This window comes from Delphinapterus leucas, chromosome 17 (genome assembly GCF_059928025.1).
Source record: "Delphinapterus leucas isolate spDelLeu-1000000601 "Yukka" chromosome 17, BTC_Dleu_Yukka2, whole genome shotgun sequence".
Classification (NCBI taxonomy): Eukaryota; Metazoa; Chordata; class Mammalia; order Artiodactyla; family Monodontidae; genus Delphinapterus; species Delphinapterus leucas.
This window is the reverse complement of record NC_143145.1, coordinates 7,268,050-7,289,686: the sequence shown is the minus strand read 5'-3', so window position 1 is coordinate 7,289,686 and position 21,637 is coordinate 7,268,050. Positions and strand designations below refer to the sequence as shown.

Sequence of the window (21,637 nt, the reverse complement as noted above, 5' to 3'; positions counted from 1 at the left end):
GGATGAAAATTTCTACCACACAGATAGATGTGAAAGGAAGAAAAAAGAGTGGGGGAATGCAGTGGGCAGAAAAATGCCCTCCCCAAAGATGACCATGTCCTAATCCCTGGAACCTTATGTGGCAAAAAGGAATTAAGACTACAGCTAGAATTAAGGTTATTGATCCTCTGACTTTAAGATAAGGACATTGTCCTGGGTTATCCAAGTGGGTGCGCTGTAATCACAGGGTCCGTTCAAACTGGAAGAGGAAAGCAGAAGAGGAGAGTCAGAGGAGGAGAGAGATGAGGGATGCTCACCTGGCTTTGAAGACAAGACGAAGGGGCCACGAGCCGAGGAGTGCGGACGGCCTGTAGGAGCCAGAGAAGAGTAAGGAAATGGATTTTCTCTTAGAGCCTCTCCAGAAAGAACACGTCACCTGCGTGTTAGCTCAGTGCGACCTGTGCTGGAATTCTGAGCCACAGAACTATAAGACAATAAACTTGTGTTGTTTAAGTTACAAACCTGGAGTAATTTATCACAACAGTAATGGAAAACTACTACAGGGGTGGACAGAGAGGAAAGGGAAAGGGCAATTACAGTTAGGATGAGGGTGGCTGGCAGGAATCAATTTCATTTTGCCTCACCAGCCCCAGTTAACCAAGAAGCACGACTTACACGCATGTGTACAAGAAGAGCATCCCGACCTGGAGGAAGGGAGAAGCCCAGGGCTGAATTAGTGGTTCTCATTCAGGCTGAATCTCATCTGCAGCTGGGGCACCACTCAGCAGGGGAACCCCTACATCCACGGAGAGGCCGTGGGAAACTGGCCATGACCCAGGGCCCAGCTTAGTTGGGCTCCCGAGGCCCCAGAGTACAGCCATGTGATGGCAGGAAAAAGCTGAGAACCACACGTGAGAGGGACACCTTCAATCAAATCACCCCCAAATGCACTTCTGCACACAAACCAAAGATTCCACAAATCTGAGGAACAAGTCAATGAGGACTTCAGGGCAGAGAGACTGTCTGCTGTGTCTGGTTAGGAACGGAAGATGCTCCACACGGAAACTGAGGAATGAATGAGAAGTCTAGCTCCGATTCTGAAACAGCAAGGACAGAAATCAAGCTCCCTGGGTCCACATTTCTCATCTATAAAGTGAGAGTTGCCCTAACTCTGCATCCTCTAGTCCTACAATTGCACTAGTCTAAGAAAATCCAGAGTCCCCCAGAGAAACACATCTATGAGAGGTGGGATGCTACATTAAGCTCTTAATTTTAATTATGTGCAAAGTATGCAAACATGGAACATCCCAGTTCAGACACTTTGCACTCCTGCTGGGTGACACGTGGGTCTCACCTGAGAAACTCGTGTTCAGTGCAGACCTGAAAGCAGCTACAGAAGCGACAGGCACAGCAGCCTCAGGTTCCCCAACTGCCCCCTTTCTGCCGTCAATGAGGGACTGAGAAGATCTGGTGAGAGACGCTCAGGCCTAGGGCTCGGAGGCAAAGCCCCAGTTCTCACTCCCTCACCTCCTGGATAGTCAGAGCACATAAGCCCTCATCCCCCCCGAGCCACCTGGTTTCTTAACTACAAGAGGAGAGATCATGAGGCTTCAAGTCACTTCATCCCAAGGTTGTTCTGAGCATCAGATAAGCTTGTCATCAGGGAGGGTCCTCGTACCTCAGAAGGGGTGACAGACAGCATAGGCTGGCCACTATTATAACAGCGACTGAAGCCTGTGGATATGGGCATCGAGGAAAGATTCGTGGGGGTCACTTAACTTATGTGAGATGCAGGTTGTTCAGCTGTCCAATCTGGGCAATGATATCTACTGTGTGGAGATCAGAGTTGAGGGGGGTGAAGCTCCTGGCACAGTGCAGGGACACAGTAGATGCTCAATAAATATAAATGCACCTCTGAGTGTGGTGGCCCAGGGTCCTTCCACGTTCTGCCTACCGCCCTCTGGGACTTAGCAGTGGACATGATTTCAACAAACATCTCAGAGCATCGTGTTCCCACGTTCACATGCACGTGCCAGCAGCAAGAGCATCAATTTTAAGGGTCAAGTTGCTGAGGGCTGAGCAGAATTTTTTATTAAACAAATTCACTGGACCAGGGTTCTTGCTGTCCATAACGGCGCCATAAGCAGTGGCCAAGGGGATATTACCATCTACATGAGAGAAACATCAACTGGAGGTATTAAAAGAATAAGGAAAGCCACGGTCTCCCGAGCCCCTGTTACACGCTGGCACTGTGGCGGGCACATGAGCGCCATTCCAGCTCTTACAAGCGCCTGCCAACCGGGCATCATCACAGTTGCCGTATCAGGGGTTCACCTGAGACAATCCATGATCTGACAGCACACACTTGTCCGTAAAGCTCGTACTCTTTGCTCTAAATCACTCCATTTTTTTACGGTGAGAGGGTGCCTTTCTCTAGTCTGCGTCCTCTTACACTCTGTTCCTGGACTTGGTCTCCAAAGTACAGAGAAGCGCTACACTTGCAGAAGGAGAGGGCATGCAGTCAGCCGAACCACGCCCCAGCCTCCACGTGCACCAGCTGAGCAGGCCCAGAAGGGAAGGGGATGCTCCAAAACAACGAAAGGAGGCTCCCTCCGTCTTTATTTTGAAGAGCGGTGCGCTTCCGACTTGAATACCCGCTCCAGCGCCGAGCCCACTTACCTTGAAGGAGGCGTGCTGCTCCATGTGCCGCAGCAGCTGTGGCTTCTGGGCTGCTGTGTAGTCACACACGGTGCACTTGAACTGCTTCCCTGAAAAGAAGGGAGAAGAAGGTGAGCGCCGTCAGGCTCTCAGCCTCTGCATGTGAGTGGAGCGTGTACGAAGGCACGAAGAGGCCCCGTGCCGTCGGGGGTGTCCAGAACGTCAGGGGGAACTGGCAAGGAAGTGCACAGCCGCAAGGCAGCATGCTCCGTCTAGCCCAGGGGAGGCTGGGGGGCCGGACACCAGGGGCCTCAGTGTCTCCCTAGGAGTGTGGACGCCATCCCGAGAGCCAACAGCACCTGCAGAATGCCCTTCAGCAAGAGAAGAGATCTGTTTTGGAACTCGTAGGAGTGTAAAAGGCAGATTTCAGGAGATGCTAGAGAGAAAACGACAGAGAAGTGTGAAACGTGGGTCTTTTGAGAGGATTAATGTTTCAGCAATTTATAAACATTCAGTAATGTGATAAACAAGCCCACATGTTAAATCAATGGATATATGGGGCAGGCTACATTTTTTACCCCTGAGGAGCAAAAATAAAACCTCGACTTGCAATAATAGAAACGTGCAACCAAATAAAAATATGGCCTACTTCTCACAGCAGCGATGCTTACCACGCAGCTTCTAATGGCTCTAAGCCTCCGGAGGCAGCAATGACCACAGTCACTGCACATGGTGCCACAGAAACACTGGCTCCCTCTGGGAACCTCTCACACCTTTCCTTCCCAGCCGAGCTGGGTGAAAAAGCTGTCCACCTCTGCAGCCTCCATGCTCCTTTTCTATCCACTCCTGAGCCCACCCCAAAACTGGCAGGTGACACCAGCTCGCCCCAAAACCTGTCTCGCCAAGGTAACCAGGGACCTCCATGACGCCAAGCCAATGGCAGACTTCAGTCCTTATTTGACAGGACTCTACCGCACGTGGCTCTGCTAACACCGTGCTTGGGAAACCCTCTGCTCCTCTGATGCCACGCCACTACTGCCTCTCCGTGCCTCTCTATTCGTTCTGTGTATCCCAGAAACACTCTCTCCCATCTACAGCTTTTACACACTGAGGTCCCAGACTGCTCCAGCCCACACCCCCACTCTTCTCCTTCTACAGGCATCCTTGCATGTAAACCTTTGAGGTCAAAATCTACACCTTCTACGCATACTTTTACACCTTGTACCCTTCCCTAAACTTGAGATTTGAGTATTCAACTGGACTACTGTTTAGCTGTCCCAAATGTCCTAATTTGGACTCTTTGCCTCACCCATCATATGGGTTCCACCTCCAGGCTTCCTAGTTTATCACCCACCTGATCGCCCAAGTCAGAGACCCAGTAGCCTTCCTCAACATCTCCATGACCCCAACTTCACTCACCTTATTTTTTAAGCACCTGATTTCAACTCCCAGTATTTTTCTATTTCTCTCTGTTTCTAAAACCTCCACACTGGTTTAGGCCCTCCTCATTTCTTTCCTGGACAATGGCAAAAGCCATTGCTCAGATGAATTGGTTTCCTTTCTTTCAGGCAACCCTCCCATCCATCTATCACCCACCCACTGCCCCTGCTCCATCCGTCATCCATCCATCCTGATGCCCCACCCTCCATCCCTGATCTAACACACAAACCCGTCCACAGCCCTTGCTGCACAGCCCGCCAATGACTCCAAATACAGATCAAAGCTGAAGTTCCAAAGCGTGGCATGGAAGGCACCCAAAATCAAAGTAACTCTCCCCCCGATCCCTCTCTCTGACTTCCTGTTTTGCCTTTGCAGTCCAAGAACCCTGAGCCTCTGCTAACATCTTCCATGCCTGAGATGCACTGTCTCTTGGCATGTGGGCATTCTTCACTTTAACTCAAAACTCCAGTTGAACGACATCTCTGGTACAAGCGGGCTAAGAGCCAGCCCCCTGAAGCTCCCACACACGCTCTCACACACTCTGTCCATGCCCTGGTCCTGCAGCATGGTCATGACCTGCCATTGGCCTCCCATCGGCAGGAACCATGTCTTAGTCATCTTGGCACTCCTAGTGCCTGAGCGCCTGGCACACACTGAATATATTCTGTGCATTCTACTAAACTGAGCTGGGCAAGAAGCAAAAAGGAAACTTTGTACATATTACTTGACTAATGCTCTCCATAGCAGCAGCAAAAGGGAAACAATAATATAAACATGTTAATACTGCAATTGTACCTATCATTCCAGGCGAAGGACCCCCAAACTCTAGATTCTACTAATTCTGCAAGTCCAAAGTATGAGGAAAACCTTTTCATGTGTAAGGCAGAAAAGTCATAATTAGAGCGCAGTTAACACCTTACCTTGAACACAGTACCATCTTTTTCAAACAGAAGGGCTATGCATGGCTACACATCTCCTGTATAAACTCGGACACCCGTACTTCTCCACTGGTGCGTGACTCGCCTAAATACATCATGACTGTGCCAGGCAGCCTGAGCAGAATGCTGTCTAGGTTCCCCACTGGCACCATGCGGGGAGGAAAGCTGATATCCACGTTGATAAATATTTTCACTCACTACCAATACACTTGGATCAAACAGTAGGAGATTAAGCTAAAAATGATTAGTGCCTGAAATGAATAAATGGCATCACCTCGTTTGAGGTCCACAGTCAACCTTTTATGAATATACTCCCGGGCTCGCCAGAGACAAGGAAAGAAGGCAGCTCTTAAAAGCCATCCCTTATGAGGCGTCAGAGAGCAGGCAATAAATATTACAAATGTTTTCAGCGACCAATGACGCCCCCCCACCAAACAGGCTGGGAGAGCGCTTGACATAATCTTTTGCTGCCTAATTAAAATAGTGCAATAGAGATGCATGACTAATCATAAAAATGTAATGATTTGAGACTATCAGATTGTTTTCTATCAAGATACTCCTGAGAATCACAGGGAGAATTGTCTAGAAAATGCAGTATTTACCCGAGGTTAGAGTGACCTCAAAGGGCTGGTAGGTGCACAGCAAATGGCTGTATCGGATGTGAGTCATAGAGCAGCCCAGGAAAAGAAGGGAATGATGACAAAGAAAAAATGAGGTGGACGTTTTAAAAAACTTAATTCATTTTGCACACAACGTGCCCGGCTAGCTCTACATAGCGAGCTGCTGGCCGTCAGCAGCTGTGCCAGGACATGGCGTGTCTGATCTCCTCGCGCTGCCCAGAACCTGGGGAGGCAAGGCAGAGCACCCCTCTTATGGATGAGGGACTAGGAACACGAAGCTGAGCAACTTGCCAGGTTGTGAAGCAGTCGGTGGCAGAGCCTGGATTTGGACCCCAAAGCTCTGACTCGGCCACGTAAGAATCCTCTTGGCTAATAAGGACATGGCATGATTTCCCCAAAGGGAACAAAGAATTTCCAACAGCAAAAGGGGCACATATGAACCACACGCATAAAGCCTGGTCCCGCAGGGTGGCGGCCCCGGGAAGCACCAGTGTGGCAGCGGAGGGGCGCTCTCCTGCAGCCCCGGCCAGCTCACCTGTGAGGCCCGGGGTTCATTCCTCCCTGCTGCTCAGTGTGTCCCCACTAGAAAAATGGGGAGGCAACCTCTGCCTGCTGCCAGGATGGGCTCAGACTCTGGGCGGCAAGCACCCGAAAAGTGGTCCCCTGAGAAAAGAGGCTGAGGGTGTGTGCAGGTGACCCAGCAGCGGACCCTGCTCTGCCACGGCCACTGGGGCAGCACCCCTCAAATCCTAGTGTTTTGACCTCCCTGACACTCTCGGGGACAATCCAAGGATAGGTCCAGTTAAGCCAGCCTGAGATAATATTCCTTAAAATAGAAAGAATACAAACAGAGAAAGGAAAATGATAATGTGTAAGTAACATAATATCAAAGAGTTCACAGAAGGCTTTCCGCATCCTGCCCCCAGCAACTGCTCTGGCCTTGTCTCCACCCACAGCAAGCCGTGACCCCCTGGCAATGGCTGGTGGGACCCTCCCCGTTACCTCCTGTGCTCAGCCATGACCCTCGCCCCCCTCTCTCCACCCCAGGGACATAGCACACTCACGCCGCCTCCGGGCCTTTGCACTTGCTGCTCTGGGGCCTGGGGTGCCCTTCCGTCCATGCTCTGCTGGCTGGTTTCCCTTCCATAACCATCCCCATCTTCCTTTACTGATTCCTTTGTGACATCCCTCATCTTGTAACATGTTCATATTGAAATTGAACCATTTCACATTCATATTTTCATGTCTCAATTTTCTCAAAATTTAAGATATTTCTTTATATCTCAACTGTAATATACCCCCTATCTTAATGATTTATCTTGTTTCTCGTTCAGCTTCATGACAGTGGGGTGTTTTGTTTCTGCTTTGGTTGTTGTTCGTACCACTCGCTGCTGTATCCGAAGTGCCTAATTCCAAGTGGCTCACCAATTCATCTCTGGTTGGTCCATCTGGCACCCTCGGTGGGCTGCAGGTACTTTGGGGTCAGGGACAGTAGACTTCTCATTCCACATCCTTGTGCCCGGCAGCGAGAGCATGCAGGCTATGAGGCTAGCAGCACGTCACAGGGCCGTCCCAGCAGGATGTCTGCTCAGCCATGTGCCCCCTCCCTCCCCACAGCCACCACCATCACACAGGGCACCACCAGAGCCTTGTATACGGCCCTGCCCACCATCCCTGCCCTCCCAGCCACAGGTGATGGGACCGCTGTGGACCAGTGACCCAAGCTGAGCCAGGAATCTGAACTGTCGGGATCTGAAGCATGTAACTCAGAAGCTATTGGTCATTATATTTTCAATCTGTGGATGAAATAAGAACACAAACCAGTCTGCAAAGGGAGACGGAGACAGAACGTCAGAACAAGGAGGCAGAGATGAGCAAAGGTGAGTGACGAAGACATCCACTCAGCAAGCACTCCCTGAGGGGCCACTGTGTGTGGGGACCAGGCCGGACCCCTGAGCACAGCAGCGGGCAGACAGCGGAGCCCTTGCCCTCATGGAGCTCACGGCCTATAAGGACAAGAAGCAAATAAATCACTACAAATCACAATGGGCTATGGGGGAAACGGATGGGGCCGTGGAGGGTGAGGAGGCCAGGACAGGGTGCAGCCATGGGGCTGAGGAGGCCTCTGTGAGCAATCGATGGTCAAGCAAAGGTGGGAGGTCGACGGGGTCCAGCCACAGTTACAGGAGGTGAGGACAGTCCTGTGAAGAAGCAACGGAAAACGCAAGGATCGCGGTCTCTGTAGGATATAATAAACGTCCCTTTTCTGTTTCAGTGACCTCAAATGAGTTTCTGACAATGGCAAGCAAGAGTCCCAGCAAATACAGCTGTTGAATGAATCAGTGGGTGCATGAATATAAAACGCCAAGACCCCTCAAGGCAAAGACATAGAAAAGGACATGAACAAACAATGCACTCAAGAGAGGATTAAATCCGACTTAATTAATCAAAAGAAGTCCAATGACAGCAAACACTTGCACACAGCGCCATGAACCCGTCAATGTTACAAATTCCTCATGCACGTTACTCATGTAATCCAGCTTATCCTCTAATTCACCTGATCGATTTCATGATTATCAAATCCCTAAAAAGTATAATAAAATGGTAAGGTCTGATATCCATTAAACTAAGAAACTGAACATGTTTAATATCATGCAAAAATGAAAGAGTTCAGCGAGAACACTGTCATGTTTCTGGTACAATTTTTTTGAAAAGTAAGCTGGCTGTGCAATGCATGATTCAAACCACCAAAACGAAAGAGCCACCCTGCTCCTGGAAATATGTCCTAAGGAATTAATTCTTGCATTAATTAATTAATGCAAGAAAGCATTCCCTGCAACATAAGCTGTAATAACGGGAGGAAAAAAGAAAACAATACATTGCCCCCAAATAAGAGAATGGTTATGTAACTCATGGATCACCATATTAATGGAACATTATACACCTCTTAAATGTATTATTCATGGACTCTACAGCAACAAAAACTAATAGTAACTTTAAAGCTAAAAGAATGATACTTATCCTTTAATCACAACTACGTAATCATTCCATCTGAACAGGAATAAAGGTTGAAAAAAATTTTTAAAGAATAATTTATTTGTTGTGTGATAGAATTGTGGGCATACTTGTAGGAAGGGGTTAGATTTTTGTGGCTGTGGTTTTAATGTTTTCTGTGTAACAGAAAAGCATTTCTGGTAAATTAGCACCCATCTCTGAAAGGCTGGGATGTTGGATCCCATTTGCTATTGCCCACAGTCCAGAAGACGGGTCTTTCAACATGGAACAATAAAGTGGTATCAGTGGTTCCCAAACTTGAAGCTCAAAAGAGTTCACTGTCTTTTAAAACACCAGCCAAGCTTGACTAGCTGTACACTGACTGAGGCATCTCTGCCCCTCCTCTTTGCACAGAAAAGACAGCGGCCTAATTTTGTGAATCATCTCAGGGTGGTCATTTCTTGTCTTCTGAGTCAGGATTGAACCTTTCTAAACAGTCAGAAGTCATTCTGAGCCAATCCTCGTCAGTAAGGAGAACAAAAGAAAGCAGAGCCACACCACTCTCTGGAGAAACACTCTTTTGAGGGAAGCACTCCAAGCTCACTGCAAAAACACTGGCACAATGAGAAAAGCTAATTGAAGGTACAAAGTCTTCCTCGTTACAAACTACAGAATTTAGAATCTCAGTTACTTATAAAATTATTATTTGATCCAGAGGCCCAGAGGTTAAACGTCAAAATCACAACAACCCAGATGAACCTTACAAATTTAACGTGCAAAGGAAAAAGCCAGACACAGAAGAGCACGTTTATATGAATCAGTTTATATGAAGTTCAAAGACAGGACAGATCACCTTCCGGTGTTAGAAGTCCGGGTGGTAGCTACCTTGAGGAGTAGTGAAGGGGAACAGCTGGGGGGATGGGTGAGGAGGGCTCCTGAGGGGCTGGCAATGTTCGTGTCTCATCCTAGGATGTGGTTACACGCTGTGCTTCCTTTGTGATAATCCACTGAGTGGAACACTTACCAATTATGCATTTTTTGTATGTGTGTGATACTTTAACTTTAAAAACGTGAAAACAACAACAGTACAAGAATGAAACAGTCAGGCTACCTTCCCCAGAAGGGGCTCAGGAACTGGCACCAAATTAGTTCAGGAAAGAAAAGATGTGACGGGTAGTTCAAGGATAAAGTTTGAGGACTGCATGGCAGTGTGTGAATGACCCTGGCTGCTGTTGCAGGTGGTAAGAAAAAAGACACAATCGGCGATCTCTGCACCTGTGCTTTCCCGTCAGGCATCTTGCTGAGTGCTGGGCTTGCTGGAGATTTCCACTGTGGATATTGCTGCCTGTTCTGGAAACACGATGTTTCACCAGCAGCTCCTATTTTCCTCAAAATGTGTGATGGTGCAACTCCCGTTCAAAGATGGGAGATTGGGGGGTAGAAATGTCACCTCCACTACTTCTGTTCATCCCTCAATAGGTGAGGTACCATCTTTGCAGAATCTCCGTTTTCAAGTTTCCTCTGGGAGGATTCTGTTTCTCTAACTTGAGCTCTTCAGCCAGTGCTTCATGGCCAACTGGCTGACGGAACAAAGCTGATCTCTGACCTGTGGACACTGGCTGCGCCTGGCAGTGGGATGCTGGCTAAATCAGGTACCACCAGAAAAAGCCCAGGGTCTGGAGGCAGGCAATCCTGAGCTCAGCCCTTGACTCAGGTCTTAGGCAGAAATCTACTCAGCTTGTCCTGCCAGGTAGAGGGGACAGGATTTGGAGGTGGGATGGGGGAGAAAAGGAACAGAAGTCCCTGTTATACTGCCTTGGGTTAGACATCGAGAGGTGCCCCCAACCCTGGGAGGGTTAGGACTGCCCTTCCTACTAAATTTCCTTCTGCTCTGGAAGGAAGGTGACTGTGCAAGAGCACGGGGCTGGGGAGGGGGCAGTGGAGCCCCTGCCCGGCTGAGGCCCCTGTGCTCAAGCAGGAGATCCTCCTGAGTAGAGGAGATGCGCTCCGCTCCTAAAACTAGACATCCTCACCTGCTGGCAGCCGCGTGGGGTGCTCACTCCAGGATGTACAAAGCCCCCAGCCTCGTGACCAGCACTTAGAAAATGCACAGCACCTTGGCGAGGATGTGGTGAAAAGGGAACACATACACTGTTGTTGGGAATCTAAACTGGTCCAACCACAATGGAAAATAATACGGGGTTTCTCAGAAAATTAGAAACTGACCTACCGTATGATCCAGCAATTCCACTACTAGTATATACCCAAAGGAAATGAAAATGGGATTTCAATGAGATATATGCATTCCCACATTTACTGAAGCATTATTCACAATAGGCAAGATACGGAAACAACTTAAATGCCCATCAACAGATGAATGGATAAAAAACATGTGGTGTGCGCGCGCGCGCACACACACACACACACACACACACACACACACACACTGGAATATTATTTGGCCGTGAGAGAGGACAATATCCTCCATTTCCAACAATATGGATGGACCTTGAGCACACGATGCTAAGTGAGATAAGTCAGACATAGAAACACAAGTACTGTATGATATCACTTATACGTGGAATCTAAAAAATCGAAAGCAAAGAGTAAAATACTGGTTAATGGGGATGAGGGAGAGAAGGAGGGAGGGATAAAAACTGATGTTATTTAAGGGTACAAACTTGCAACAAGTAGTACATATGCCATAGTGATGCTTTTTTTTTTTTTTTTTTTTTTTTTACTTTTTGGCTGCACTACACAGCATGTGGGATCTTAGTTCCCTGGCCAGGGATCGAACCCACGCCCCCTGCAGTGGAAGCACAGAGTCTTAACTGCTGGACCACCAGGGAAGTACCACCATAGTGATCTAACACACAGTATAATGAATATAGCCAACAATACTATACTACAGCTATGTAATGAGATAAATATCACTGCAATGGCAATCATGTTATTGATACAATATATAAACGCATCAAAGCAACATGTTATACACCTTACATTTACCTAATGTTGTATGTCAAATATATTCAATAAAATTAAAAAATACTTAATCATCACAAGAAAGAAATTTTAACTAGGTGATGGATGTTAACTAAACTTATTGTGGTAGAGTCACTTCACAATATATACATATATCAAATCATTATGTTGTACACCTTAAGCTAATACGTTATATATGAGCTGTATTTCAATAAAACTGGAAAAAAACTTTAAAAAAAGGGTAACATACACCACCTGCTGGCTTCCTTTGTTTCCTACTGCACCCTCGTCTGCTTGATGAGTTTCCCCGAGGATGGTTCCAGCTGCTTAGTTTCTTTAAATAGAGCTCTCTATAAAACCAGGGCCCAATGGAATGGCAGAAAAATCTTAAACCGTCAGAAGAAAATAAAACTGTCCCCTTGTCTTCTGGCATTTGGATTCCATCAGAAACCAAAGAAAGACAGTGATGGAAAACTTCTGTTTTAAGGCAACATGTTTGGAATATCTGCTAAATTAAATAACTCCTGACAAATCAAACTTCATGTGTACCTCAAACTTGAAGGAACGCTAAAATATTTAAAGAAAGAAATCTGCATAAATATGAACTATTACTCGTAATACCTGGAGGCATAAAAGTGAAAATGCCTTCTTATGACTGTTTATCCAGTCTTACTTAAAAAGGTGGTATTTTGCATAAGTAAATTTTTCAGAAAACTGCCTTTACCCTTTTCAACACTGATACTCTTTAAATATTAACTCTTGCACTGTGCCTTCCTAAAGAAGGAATGTTTGAGAGAAGAGTAATTTGATCTTTCCTAAATGACACAGATGATGTAGATTAATCACCACAAATATTCATTTGTACACTGTGTCGAGAGTGGCTGGGAACATGAGAATACCGATCCCTAACGGAGCAGGTATACGTACACCTCTTAGAATGAACCCACACTCAATGTGAACCCAATAAACCTCCCCAGAACCCCACTGCAGTAAGCTGATAATGCCCTCCCCCAAAATACCCAGGTCCTAAACCCCAGGACCTATAAACATTACGTTATATGTAAAAGGGATTTTGCAGATGTGCTCAAGTTAAAGATCTTGAGATAGGAGATGAGCCTGGATTATCCAGGTGGGCCCAATGAAATCGCAAGGGTCCTTATAAGAGAGAGGCAGGGGGTTCAGACTCCGAGAGGAGATGTGATGAAAAAAACAGAGGGAGAGAGAGGGCGGGTGAGAACTATGGTGCTGGCTTTGAGATGAAGGGGGTGCTCATAAGCCAAAGGATATAGGCAGCCTCTAGAAGCCAGAGAGGTTAAAGAAACAGATTCTCCCCTGGGGCCTCCAGAAGAAATGCAGCCCTGCTGACAGCTTGATTTTAGACTTCTGACCTCCAGAGCTGTCACATAATAAATCTGTGTTGTTTTAAGCCACTAAACCTGTGGTAGTTTGTTACAGCAGCCACAGGAAACTAATACATCCCCATACACAGGAAACTTCATCACCCCCGTTACAAATAGGGATGATAGAGCACCTGTTCAAGGTCATTCGGACAGGAAGTGGTTCCGACCTGGGACTGCCCCCGTGAGCACAAGGTTTTACTCACTCTGCCGTACTGCCTCTGTACATAGCCTGGTACACACGGGTCTGCCGCCTAAAGTGAGCAGAGCACCCTGCAGGAAGCATAACAGGCATTTGGCAGCAGGTGTTTTGCAGCAAAGCACACATACATCTTCGCAGTTCTGTCATCTGCAGTCATTTGTGCGACGGCAACTCAGAACAGAAATGGCTGCAGCCGTAAACAGGCAGTTTAAGAAGTCTCTGTACTTTAACGGCTGAACTTGAAGCAGCTTGGGGACGGATGATTCTCTGTAATTAGTACATCAGTTTTGATACAAGGAGGAATGGATCAGCATTAGACAGAGAAAGAAACAGAAGGCAGAGCTCGATAAAAGACCAGGAAAGAGCAAGGCACCAGAAAGGATTAAATTAGAGTCTCTGTGCCAGGTATGTGCAACCGAGACCCCTCTACCCAGGTGAGGTTGTAGGTGACCAAGCCTTATTCAACAGTTATTCTGTGTATTAGTCTAAGCTAACTGTTCAGTAAGCTGTACACTTCATTTTCTAGTATGAGCTCAGTTATTCTTTTTTTTAATTGGAGTATTTTTGCTTTACAATGTTGTGTTAGTTTCTGCCGTGCAACGAAGTGAATCGGCTCTATGCATATATATATATATCTCCTCCCTCTTGGACCTCCCTCCCCCCCTCCCCCATCCCACCCACCTAGGTCATCACAGAGCACCGAGCTGAGCTCCCTGTGCTATACAGCAGGTTCCCACTAGCTATCTGTTTTACACATGGTGGTGTATTTATGTCAATCCTAATCTCCCAATTCGTCCCACCCTCCTCCTCCCCTACTGTGTCCACATGTCCGTTTTCTGCCTCTTTATTCCTGCCCTGCAAATAGGTTCATCTGTACCATTTTTCTAGATTCCACATATATGCGTTAATATATTCTTATGGTTTATAAAAACCTCAGAAAAAGAGCTTCAGGTGGCCCCAGACAGGGTGCACACAGAAACTGGGACTCCTGGGTCCTAAAGTCAGCCCTCCTCTCTCCTGCCCATCAGCCAGACACCAGCCCGTGAAGATAAGCCACAGGAACCTACTGTGTTCACTACTGTTGCCCCTCTCCCACCCCTGACCCTCGACCTTTTCTCCGGGAGCAAGTTGGAGGAAGGCTAAGAGGGACGAGACCAGTCTCACTGAAGCCTGGTAAATGAACCTGGTAAGATCAACCACCTGGCTGCTCAGGTACCGTTTTCTTTTAACTTCTTGGTTCTAGAGTGCATGTTTATAGAAGTAAAAAGACTATGGATGAGTGCAGCTACTCTATGCTAGAGTGACTGTGTTTCTCAGAGGCAACTCCGTACTTACATCTCCTAGAATATTTCAATGTGTAGCCATGGGATCTCTTATTATAAATCGAAGAAGCAAGGGGAAACGTGGTACTTCCTCCACTCAGACCTAATTTCCACATCCAGCTCTCCACTTGTCCAGTTATTACACACACAAGAGTGCCTGAAGCTTGGATAATTCCTCTTTGTAAATTTTACCAGAAAACTTCTTATCTCCAGTGTATGAGGGCAGGTTGGAGTGGGAGAAGGAGGGGACCCAAAGGAATTAGCACTGAACTTCAAAGAGCTTTTTATTTCATGATTAGAGAATTCTTGTTTGATTAGGTAACCTAAAGGCACTGCACCATTTAACCTCCCTCATCTGCTCTGGGTGGGCAGAATCATGTATAAAACTGTAGACCACACATCACGTGTCTAGACCCTCTCAAGTCAAAAGCGGGGAGATGTGTTACCAGCATGATTTCTGCGTTAAATTCTTGCACCCACTGGCATACATGCAAAGGGTTTAATCGGGCCCTTTATAGATCAGTATCTCTCTTTGTACATTATCAACTGGCAAACCTTTCTAGCAGAAACCTTCACCCGTTCTGGCCTATCTCTTCTAAGGCACAGTAATGAGCTCCTCTGGGAAACAGGAATGAATAAACAGGAATAGATCACATTAAAGAAGCCAATACAAGTGAAAAATTAGATTCACAAGCAGGTAAAGGAGAGGCTAATTACTCAATTCCTTTCTACTTCATTAAAAGATACCCAGGAAGATTCATTTAACAGTGAGTTCCTCTACCGTATTTTAAGATTTCTAACTCACAAGCATTTGATTTGCTAGAACTCTCTGGGGTATGAGACGCAGAAAAGAGCCGGCACTTGCTGAGCGCTCCTACATCCCACCCACTTTATGTAAGGCACTTTACATTTTCCTTCACTCATCAATCAGCAAAACTTCATGGAGCACCTACTACAAGTCAGGCACTGTTAGGGATACAAAACAAAACCAATAGCGTAAGTCAAAACTCCCTGCTTGAGGAGCTTACAGTCTAGTGGAAGACACAGAAAATCATGAAAATATATATATATATAGCACATTAGAGAAAGATAGCTCTAAGAAGAAACAGTAAGAAACATGGAAGAAAGCATGAAGTTAGTGGGAGAGTTCCAGTGGTAGAGACAAAAAAAAGACAAACAAGAAAACTATGCAGTACCCTAGAGAAAGATAAGCCAAGAGAAAAACATAAACACGGGGGATTTGGGATGATCTGGTGGAACGCTGAGATTTTAAACACACAGTGTAGAGGGAAGAGATGTGGGAACATATGTGTACGTATAACTGATTCACTTTGTTATAGAGCAGAAACTAACACACCACTGTAAAGCAACTATACTCCAATAAAGATGTAAAAAAATAAAAAATAATAAAAAATAAATAAACACACGGTGTAGCCAAGGGAAGGCCTTCCTGAGAGAAGGACTCTCGAGTGGGACCTGAAGGCCATGAACGAAGTATCCATTCAGGCATCTGGCGGGGAGAACACACCAGGCAGGGGGAGGGCAAGTACCCTGAGGTGGGCATGAACCTGGCAGACCTGCAGAGCAGAGAGGAGACGGATCCGTCTGGAGAGAGCAGCGCAGATGAGGCCAGAGATGGGGGCGGGGTGAGGGGGTCAGAGAGGTCACGGTTAGGATTTTGGCAGTTACTCTGAGGCGCGTGCAACAGGACTGACTGTGGGGACAGGGCCGAAGCAGGAAAAGCAGCTGGGACGCTGCTGCAAGAACAGAGGCAAGAGGGGACGGCGGCCAAGCCGTGAGGACGCCCAGAAGTGGCAGAATTCTGGATCACGTCGAGGCAAGAACGCACAGGATTTGCTAGAGGACCATCTGCAGGGTGTGAGCAAGACAGTCAGGAGTGAGTGACTCGAAGTTTCTGACCCGAGCGCCTGAAAAGGAGCTGCATTTACTGAGATGGCGTAGAGCAGGGGTCGGCAAACTGCGGCCCACGGGCCGAATCCAGCCTGCTTCCTGTTTCGTAACAGCTGGGGGTTAAGAATGGCTTTGACATGTTTCAAGGCTTGTGAAAACAAACAAACTAACTAAAACAAAGAAGAATATGCAGCGGAAGCCCTAGGTGGCTCTCGAAACCTAAAAAATGTACTGTGTCTTTAGAGAGTTTGGTGGCCCCTGGACCACAGGAGACGCACGTGCTAAGTGTGGGGGCCTTCCAGACACAGGCACAGATACTGAGTGGGCAGCGGCAGATGCAGAGCTGAAGGCTGGGGGCGAGGACGGGGCTGGAAATGGAAGTTTGGAAGCCTTCACGTAAATGGTGTGTAAAGCCATGAGGCAGAGAGGATCACCTAGGGTGAGGGTGCAGAGGGAAGGGTCCTCGCATGGAGCCCTGCGGCCTGGCAAGATGTAGAGGTCAGAGCTGAGGGGGCACCAGGAAAGGAGACTAAGGGGCGGCCAGAAGCATGGGAAGAAGCCCAGACGAGGGGGGCGCGGCGCCTGCCCTTCCAACCTTGCAGCCACTAGGCGAGGGGGGTATAATTATCCCCACTTCACTGAGGAGGAGACTGAGGCTCAGAGAAGTCACTGAGCTGAGGCCACCCTACCAGGCAGTGGCAGGCGAGACTCAAGCCTCCCCAGCTCTGCCTACTTCACGTAGCTTCTCTGAGGAGCAAACTGCTGAACTATTACTGATACAACTGCACGGAAAACCAAATAATTTCAGGCAGGCTTTAAAGCCATGCCTGCTTCTAAATAAAGAGCTAACTCTATGGTTACAGGCTGGGAGCCTCATCAAGGTAGCCAGGCCCCTAGTATAAGCACATTTCCCCGAGGAATTCAAAGCATGTTTCAGCTGTTGTCAAAGAGCTCATGAAGCCGTCCAGTTTACCCAAAGAAATAATAATTAAATGAGAAAAACTAGATGTCCACAAAAAAAAAGAAGAAAAAGGAATAATATGTGTATGCATAATATTGTAATTTTTAAAAGAGTATCTTGCAAAACAATGTACTAGAGCAAAGTTCATCAAAACAAACCAAAATCCCAGAATACACCCAACATCTTGAGAAATTCTGGCATTTCAAAACAAAATGGAAAGGACTGATTTCTCAATAAATATGTTGAGTCAACCGATAACTGTTGAGAAACAAAGAATCCTATGACAGACCTTGCACCAGAATAAATGTCAAGAATATTAAATTTCATACATGTTATAAACCCACAAAATAAAACTTGAAGAAAATACAAAAGAATTTTCCCCTAAGATGGGGAAGGTTTCTTTTAACATAGAGAAATAAATGGAAATAGGAAAAAACATAAAGGAAGAGACTGACCAATTTAAATATGCTAAGTTATTTCGCATCTATAAAAAGATACACTAAAAACATAGAAGCACATGGTAAGTTGGAGGGAAATATTTGCACACTGTGACAAACCACTGAGATACAAAAAGCTTTCAGAAGTCAGCAAAACATGGGCGAGAGATGTAACTAACGTTGTTTAAAGCTTTTTGAAAACTGAAAAGGAAAAGAAGAGCCTATAGTTACAGAACAGATCACCAATGGAGATGAACAGCTGGTCTACAACCCAGGACTCCACTCACCAGGCTGGCCTTTGAGAAGGCATGACACCACAGCAAGTGTCAAAACAGACACACAAAGGAGTCCCAGCAGGCCTGGGGAAGAAGTGGTCACCCCAAAGTGAGACCGGAGAAAATGACACTGCACCGCACATTTCCACATCTGAAGCACTCCATTACACTTGCCTCCTAGAATCACAGAGCATCAAGGCTAAAGAGACCCAAGAAATGTTAAGGTCTCACGTCCTTATTTTGCAGCATAACAAGACCGAGGCCCAAGTAGGGAAGAAGCTGGCCCATGAGGATGCCCCTGTCCCACTGTCCTCCTGGTGGTCACACCCAAGAACTGATGCCGTTCTTCACAGACTGGCGAGTGTTTGAAAATAAAACATGACTTTACAAAATACCTCATCCTCCCAAGAATGTCAGGAAAGAAAATGAAGAGTAACAGTGCAAACTTCCTGCTTTGTTAAGAAAATATTTCATAAAGTTTTTTGGGAAGGTCGTGTTACTGCTTTGACTCCACACACATATTTGTCCATCTGAACTCCCCTTCCTGCTGAAGAGCTCAGAGAAGCAAGTGAAGTGACAGGCGGGACAGGCTGAGTGTCCCTGGGATGCCTGCTGTGATACCACTACTTACACCAACCCCATCCCTGCACGACCCAGGACAGCCTGTCCACGATCCCTGATCAGACACGTGCCCCATCTTCTCAGAGCCTTTCGGCACCGAGCCCAGACCTCGGAGCTGGGCACGAGGCCACAGTGCCCTTCCCAGCCCTCCAGACCTGCCCTCACAGCCCAGTGGACACGCCACACCTCCCTGGCTCTGGGGACGGCCACTTCTCATACCTGGCGCTGTATCATTAGGGATTTCAGCGAATATTGTGCGACCATGTCAAGAAATACCAGTGAGGCTTATTGCTGGAAGAGGTGTAAGAATTCACAAATGATTACAGGACTTAATGCTTTCATTACTCAGGATACGACGGCTTTGCTGTCATTGTATCTTCAATTACTTTGATTATGGATTTTTAAATTTTCAGCACACTGCTTAAGTCTGAACAGCAGGGCTCTGGCTTTGGTTCAGCCTGAGGCAAGCCCTGGTCCTCAATTCTGATGAATCCCAGGCCGAGCATTCGGCTGAGCCCCTCGAGCTCCCTGACGGCGCACAGGACGAGATCCCCTGGAACAATCTTAAAATAAAAGTAGAACCTAATGGCTGGATCATCCTCTACGCTCTGAAATCAAAACTCTCTGTTGAAATCACTTCAGTTTTCATAGTGGACTCCAATTTTTGTATATCATTGTGCTAAAATAACAACTCATTGGTATAGTTTATTAATCTCATCACATGTGATATTGACAAGACCCTCCCAGAACTGGGGTCTAAAGGAACATTTTAAATGTTATATTAGGTCTTTTATGGTTTGGCTGCCTGTCTTCCTAAAATAATTTTGTGATTCAGCCTTTCTTTCTCTGTCGGGCCCCTCTCAAGGCGACCTTCCCGGTCACTGAGACGCACACCCTCCTCCCCAGAGCTCCCGGCCCCTCGCGTCACAGCGCCCGCCTTCCCCATGGCCCATAAGCTTCTCTTCCTCCTGCTATAGCCTAGAAACTTCTTGAAGGCAGGAACTGTTCCTTATTGACCCTGTACCCCAGGCGGAGGGCAACACACAGGAAGAACTGGGTCAGCGTTGCTTGGTGAATGAATGAAACCTGAAATCCACCTAGGTGTACTTTATCAAGGTCAAACCTGCCCAAATGCTGTTTGTATTTTAGACTGAGTCTCATTTTGGACTGAATACGGGAACCCTGAGGTAGCTTGGATGATAAAGAGCATGCCCTTGAAGCATCAAGTCAGGTGTGGTCACGGCCACCCCTCAGGACCGTCAGGCTCGGGTGGGGATGGAGGGCTGAACAGGACTGAAACTTCCAGATCAAGGCCTCCTGAGGATGCCTTATTCCCTGAAGGAGCGTCCCCTCCACATCCACCCCCAACAAGTGCACGTGCACGTGTGCAAGTGCACACACACACACACACACACACACACAGCAAGTGTTTAGCAAGCACTGGTGGGGTCAGCACGGCTCCAGCACTGAGCACGGAAGCAGGCGAGCTCACTCTGCTCTCCTTCGCAACGGAAGTTCCAAAGACAGAGGCTCCTTCCTGCTCGAGGTGCAGCCACGGTTTCCGCTGGACTCGGGATGTAAGATTCCAACCACACTTTTAGGGGGAAAAGCTCCCTGTGGGGTCACTCACTCACCGTCAGCAGTGTGAAGGAGCTTGTGACTTTTCAATGTCCCTTTTGACTTGAATTTCTTGCCACACATGTCACATAGGTGGGTCTTCTCAGTGCTATGACGATTCATATGAGCCTTGAGGTTACTCTTGCTACGAGTTGCATACTCACACAAAGAACATTTGAAGGGCTTCACACCTACCGGAGGAGAAAAAATAGATATACACGTGTATTCATGTATACGTGTGTGTATCAGAAGGAACATATATGTATACATATCTACACACACGTCTCCTTGTCCATTTTGAATAAAGCAGTGCATGCTGGTCCCTAAACACGCCGCACACTTCCCCAGGCCACACTCCTACCCGTGCTACGCCTTCCAACTAGGATGCCCTTTCCTCCTGGGCCTGCAGCAGAATTCCCTGCCTCCCCGTCAGCGCACCCAAATCCCGCCTGTCACTACTGCTGCACCGCTCACAGCACTTTACAGTGGGTAGCTTACACCTCCTCTCCCCACAGTCTGGAACCTCTGAGGGCACAGACTCGAGCATTTGGAGCAGCAGACGTTTACTCACCTGAGTTGAGTTAAAGTGACAGAAATTAACCAAGGGCCTTGGCAAAAGCCACCAGGATCAGGCGCGCAGGATCACACGTGAGAGCGTATCTCAGTTCACAAAATAAGCAGAGCTTTACCACGCTAGTCGCTGCTGTTGGGCTAACGGCTCGACTGCAGGGGCGTCTCACCCTTTGGCTACTCCTCCTTCGTTCCACAGACATGTACCGAGGACCTACTCTGTAGAGGGCTGATTTCAAGGCGCGAAGCCCTGGCCCGGCCTTCCCTGTCCAGAGGGAATGGACCGGCAAAGAGCCCTTACCACCTGGTGCGACGCGCTGATGGGGGAGGGGAGCTGTGCCTGCACCTGAACACGGGGTATGACAGGCACGTTTCAGTGAGCCCAGCACGGCCACCCCTCGTCTGTACTACCTGCGACCTTGTGGTCGAGGAGGCCCAGGCTTTAACAAGGCTGCGGGGTGTGCCCGGCGGCACAGAGCGGAGGCGCGTGCGTGCTGGTCAACGAAAAAGCAGCTCCCAGCCTCAGCTTCGGCCCAGCTCCTCCTGCCGTGTCCAGGTTCCTACTCCATCAGCTACTGTTCTCTTTACTGAACCGTTCGCTTGATCCCAGATCGTAGAAAATACTTATTCCTTCTCCCTGTGGAGCCGTCCTGCTTGCCTGCCACCAGCACCGCAGGTTCCTAACTCACAGGAAGGGCCCTCCCTGGCCCCAA

The 21,637-nt window shown here is 47.6% G+C and overlaps 1 protein-coding gene across 5 annotated transcripts in view; it reads right to left on the bottom strand.

Moving 5' to 3' along the window:
- Positions 1-21,637, bottom strand: part of ZFAT (zinc finger and AT-hook domain containing) — a 244,589-nt gene that overhangs the window by 133,441 nt on the left and 89,511 nt on the right. For 4 of the 5 annotated variants that reach the window (XM_030764163.2, XM_089898687.1, XM_022555539.2 and 1 more), the window contains 3 exons: positions 20,372-20,545; positions 2,659-2,747; positions 297-347 (listed from right to left, as the gene is read on the bottom strand). In XM_030764163.2, the coding sequence (XP_030620023.2) occupies positions 297-347; positions 2,659-2,747; positions 20,372-20,545 (314 nt within the window). The remainder of the gene's footprint in view (positions 1-296; positions 348-2,658; positions 2,748-20,371; positions 20,546-21,637) is intronic. The other variant, XM_089898686.1, reaches the window with a different exon arrangement.